This window comes from Paramacrobiotus metropolitanus, unplaced genomic scaffold, assembly GCF_019649055.1.
Source record: "Paramacrobiotus metropolitanus isolate TYO unplaced genomic scaffold, Prichtersi_v1.0 Parri_scaffold0000046, whole genome shotgun sequence".
Lineage (NCBI taxonomy): Eukaryota > Metazoa > Tardigrada > Eutardigrada > Parachela > Macrobiotidae > Paramacrobiotus > Paramacrobiotus metropolitanus.
The window spans coordinates 606,814-611,932 of NW_026570266.1; the positions used below are offsets into that span (position 1 = coordinate 606,814).

The 5,119-nt window shown below is 45.1% G+C and overlaps 1 protein-coding gene across 1 annotated transcript; it reads left to right on the forward strand.

Moving 5' to 3' along the window:
* LOC129591515 (uncharacterized) lies at nucleotides 1–1,929 on the forward strand. The gene is made up of 2 exons (XM_055487184.1): nucleotides 1–19; nucleotides 570–1,929. Exon 2 carries the CDS (start codon nucleotides 600–602, stop codon nucleotides 1,635–1,637), a length of 1,038 nt encoding a protein of 345 aa, XP_055343159.1. The 5' UTR covers nucleotides 1–19; nucleotides 570–599; the 3' UTR covers nucleotides 1,638–1,929.
* The last annotated feature ends 3,190 nt before the right edge of the window (nucleotides 1,930–5,119 follow it).

Genomic DNA, 5,119 nt, shown 5'->3' on the forward strand with positions numbered 1-5,119 from the left:
TATTGTCGGAATTTCTCCGGTAAGATTTCCCCAATTTTGCTTCTGTGATAGCTTGTCAAAACAAACAAATAAAATGACAATCTTTATATACGTTGCAGTTTTTAGTAAGTTTCTGCAGATTTTCTGTATTCAACCGCTTCAACAGTAGTCAACTTATCCTTATTATGATGCAAGTACTTTGAAGTTTGGACTAATCGTTTTCGTTGTGAAATGATTAATATGCCAGCGTATACACAAGTGCGACTTATGCGCAAACTTTGGACTTTGCTTGTATACAGTAGCGCAGATAACCATCGCACTGCGGCGAAGCTGCATCTGTGGTTATTTCTTTTCGAAGAGATACAGTACTTCAGCATCAAATTAAGAAGCCGCATTTGGTGCGTTAGCAAAGTTACAGTACAGAATTCGCACTTTCTTAAGGTAAAATTGGCTTCAAATGATTCACAAACCTAAATAGAATACCATGAATGACAATAACGAACTTTGTAGTCTGAATTGTTTAACTGATTTATTTATTAATTTCTTTGAATTATTATTTTACTGTATAAATTATATTGTTGGCTTTGCAGTTGGGATTACAGGGAGCACAAGGAAGTCTGATGGCCCGTTACAGTGACACAGCCGTGGACTATATCATCCAACCGGGAATATCGTTGAAAACCCGCCCACATTACGCTCAACAGTCAGCGAAGAACCCAGTAAAAGTTCCGCAATGGACGCCGGCAACCGCGCCCTACCACCCCGCTCCTGGATCCGGTGACGGACCCGCACCGTGGCGCGGCCAGCACGTCTACACTCCGAAGAGCAGCTGCAACTATTGCATCCAGCCAACGCCTACCAGCGGTGCCACAGCTGCAGCGCCATCAGCCTGCCAGGCCAGCACTTTTTGGCGCAAGATCACTGAAACCGTGACAACCTGCGCCGGCATGGTCTGCGCACCAACCTGCCTGAGCTTGTCCACGGCGTTGCCGCTGACCGTCGTGGATGCCATGTGCGTTCGAACATTACAGACGACCTACACAACAAAGCTGGATGGTGAGAATCCCCAGCCTTCGTCGGTGCCGGATTCGGGGAATGGTCACACTGACCGGCGCCGCCGAGCCCTGACGACGACGCGATCCCCGCCAGAACGGCCGGGCCAGTTGTTTGCCGGGGATGTTGTCGTTGCTCGGCGTCCCAGAGACCTGACGGTAGAATCGTCGGTGGCCACATCGGAAAACGATGATCAGAAAGGCACCAGCGCTGTCGCCGTAAAAGAGGCAGAACGAGCATTCTCGCTTCCCGCGCCACAACCTATTGACCTGCGGGATGCCGAGGATGTAATCCTTCACCGACATCGTAGAGATGTGACGACGGTGGTGAGCTCGTCAGTGGCAACATCAGCCTGCAGAAATATTGGCATCCAGACGCCCGCATTGGGCGGCGGTGTGACGCTGTCGTCGGATGGCAATCCCTGCTACAGCATCACCATAACCCCCACCGTGCAGCAGAGCGACACCTGCACTCTGGACGTGCACGTGACCTCCTATGGCCCGTGTGTTGGAACTTCGGAAAACGGCATTCCCACTGTTAACACTGATCTTTCGGTGGCGACACTGGATCCGATTACATCCAGCGGGACAATTTGCACGTTCTAATGACGACTCTACAGCGGATAACTTTACTGTACTTGGCTCGACATAATCCTGTTTGATAGTTTTGGATGATTCTTATCGTAAATTCGTGTTCGCCGGATACTCACGAGATCTGTGGCGCGGAATCGTGCACTATGCTACTGCGGTTTAAATGTTTAAAGCGTTTTGTAGGAACTGTATTACTCGTATTAGCAGCAGCGATACCCGTATTGAATTGGATAGATGTTTGCTTCAGATACACATTAAAGTTTTGATCGTTTTGGTGGTGTCTCGTGAACCCCTTTTGTCATATGTACTTCCGTTCATTGTCGCTAAAGTCCTTGCAACTTCCTGTTGTGTTACTTACTGTTCTACTTATTCCTAAATTTACTCTAGTTGTGCTGCTGGCCAACCAGCAGCCACCGTCATGCTGTACCGTATTATTAAAGTTACTTATTATATATTATACGTACTTTTACTGAGTTTTACATACTTTGCAGTTTTGATCTAATTTTTGATGAGGTCCAGAATCAGTTTTAATGCTGCTGGATGGGACATCCTATTGTCTGCAACAAGAAGCGCGAAACAGCCATGTACGGAATAAGCTTTAATTCCCTTATTACACTAAATGAAGATTGACTAATTCGAGTTTGCACTGCATTATGTGGATCGCTCTACATTATTACTTACATGCATCACATTATCGTGTCTGGCGATCCATAAGAGTAAGTGAACTCTTTTAGAACACCCGAGTATGAGTGTGCTGACTTTATCAGTGAAAAGTAGCTAGGGAAAAGCATGATGTAACGTTTCGGTGACTCTCCGCCAGTGAATGCTAACGAGGCAAGTAAAGGGCGCTGCGATCGTGGAACTGCTGGTGGGCGTGGGCTGCAGGTGCTCTTCGGAGTGCACTCGTGCTGTCCGCGTCAACATGCTTGTCCGTCACCGGAACCTGTTGCGGCGTTATAGGGCGTGGTCGCTGGCGAATTTCAATGGGGTCTTTGCCAGTTAATGGGCACTGAACTGACTCAAGTAGACGTTGCCTAGCGCCATTCCTGGCTGAATACGATACTCTTCCATGTCGTCTTTGTTCCGCGGCATCAGATTGGCGCGTCCAGCAGTGAACGTCCTGGAAAACAGTCGAATTTTTAACAGCAGCTTCTTGAAAGAAATCATGGAACGACAAGCGCAAAAAACGGTTTTGTTTTGATCACTCTTTGAGCAGTTGCGAATCGCAACTTGCGATTGGGTTAAAACTAAATCAAAAAAGGCTATCAACAAAGGTTATGGCATTGTATTTTCCGATGAGATAAACAGAGATCTTTTTAAGAGAATTATCAGTATCAGACTGAGTATACGGCGCACAGAAAAACAGCCAGAATAAAGCGCTTTCCGTTAACGACTGGCAGCATTTTAAATTTGCTTATAATAATGACGAGTACAAAGCCATTGGTTTCTACACAATGACGGAAAACAAAATTTCCGCCGCTATACTGTATGACTCGTATGGATCATAATCACGTAAACGGGAGCAAACCGGAGAGTGGCCACGCAATGCTAAATTGCTGTGCCGCCTGCTATGCGGTGATGTGCAGTGTGCGGTGCTGGGTTGTGGTAAATGGCTATGTAACTTATAAATTACTTTACTGTTGCTTTTTTATGTTTAAATTTCATCATCTTAATTAGTTTACAACGACAATGTCACCACTTGAGGAGGCGTCATAATACGTCGCCGAAAATTGGAGCGGCAAAATAGGGCGTGGCCGCTGGCGTCTATTGGGGGAATTTCAGTGGGATCTTTGCCGGTTGGTGAGGCATAGTCCAGGCGTTATCCAGTGTCGCTCCTGACTGAATGCGATACACATAGAGCCATAGTCATCCACAATGTCTTCGTGCCGGGGTAACAGATTGGCGTTACCGCCTTGAAAAACGTCGAATTGTTATTAAAAGCTACTCGAAGAACCGAAATCTTTGAATGCTTGAGATTGGATTAAGACTGTAGATTATTGACAAAAGGCATGGAATATTCTTATCCAGCGCGATGAGACAAACAGAGACGTTATCAAAAAAGTAAACTATTTAATGCCTTACCAAATTTCTGATCTGCGCCGCTACGCCGCCCGAGGGTGGTTGGAAGTCAGTAGCCTTCAAGTAGCCGGGAAGTCGTGGCTGCTCCATAGCAACGCGTGCTCCTACTGTAATTTTTAATTAGGGCGCGTTTGCAAACCGTGCTGTCTGCAAATACCGGTGGCACATGAAAAATTAACAGAAAACCAAGGTCTACAAAGCGAAAGACACATGCATGATAAAAAAGAGTAGTGTGCTCGGTAAAATCTGCGGTCAGTTAGTGGCCTCGCGTATGCGTAGTTTGGCGCACTGTGTAATTCCTGTAATTGGTGACGTGCGAAACAACGTCTACGGGGGTTGCCATTCCGGCGCAGATCAGAAATGTGCGGTCGAAACGAAAACTGCCAGCCTAAAGCGCAATCCTTTAGCAACTGGCATAGCTCTTAAACAGTGCTGTGCAATACTACAGGGTGGTCGTGCCAAGTGTGGGCAGTTGCATAAAATAAGCTGAAAAATATTTCTGTAAATGGTTTTGATATTTACTTTGCATTTTTCTTGGGTAAATTGTCATTGGAAATTCAGCAATATTAAAAACAAAATCTTCTAACGGGTTAGCAAGGGGCGGAGTCTAGCTTAAGGGGGAAGAATAGCGGTCATTTTTTGGGTGCCTATAAAGTTATACCAGCCGTTTTAAAAAAATTTCACGTGATGTTTTCTAACATACTTTTTGGAGAACTATTGAGTGATCCAAAGGATGTTCTCTGTGGGTAAGCGAAAAAATTTTTCGCCATCAGTGCCGGTGGTACGTTCGAAGGAAAATGTAACGCCCATAGACATGTATGCTAAAAAAGAACCATCTGAAGAAAGTGGTTGGTTGCCTAGATCACTGATCGCTTGGGGGCAAGATAGCTATACTTAAAACGAAACTGCGAAGGCACTATAAAAAAACTATGTTATCTGTTGTCTGTTATTATACGCTTAATATTCTTTAAATGTTATTGGTTGAACACGATGTTTTCTTTTTAAGCAGCCCGATTTTTGCTAAAAAACTAAAAGTAATATTTTGGATCCCGTTGCCTGCTCTTTTACTTTTTCCATATAAACTCCAGTAAGGAAGCTGCAGTATACCAGGAGGCATAGAGCTAAAAATTCAAGAAAAAATGTCATGTCATGTCATGAAAAAATTATACAAAAATTTGAGACTTCAACTGTAACACTGGAGGAATTGTTGTCACTGCCCACACTTGGCGCGACCACCCTGTTCTAATGGTAGATCCAGGATGGATCCACAGACGGAGACAGAAACGGAATCTATCCCGTGGAGTGAGCGACACGATCTGGGTCGCGAGCTATGCGGAAACACAAAACGTCGCACCGTAATCGCTGACTTTTAATAATGTTGAAAGTCTGGAGAACAGAAATCAACAAGTGATCGGCGC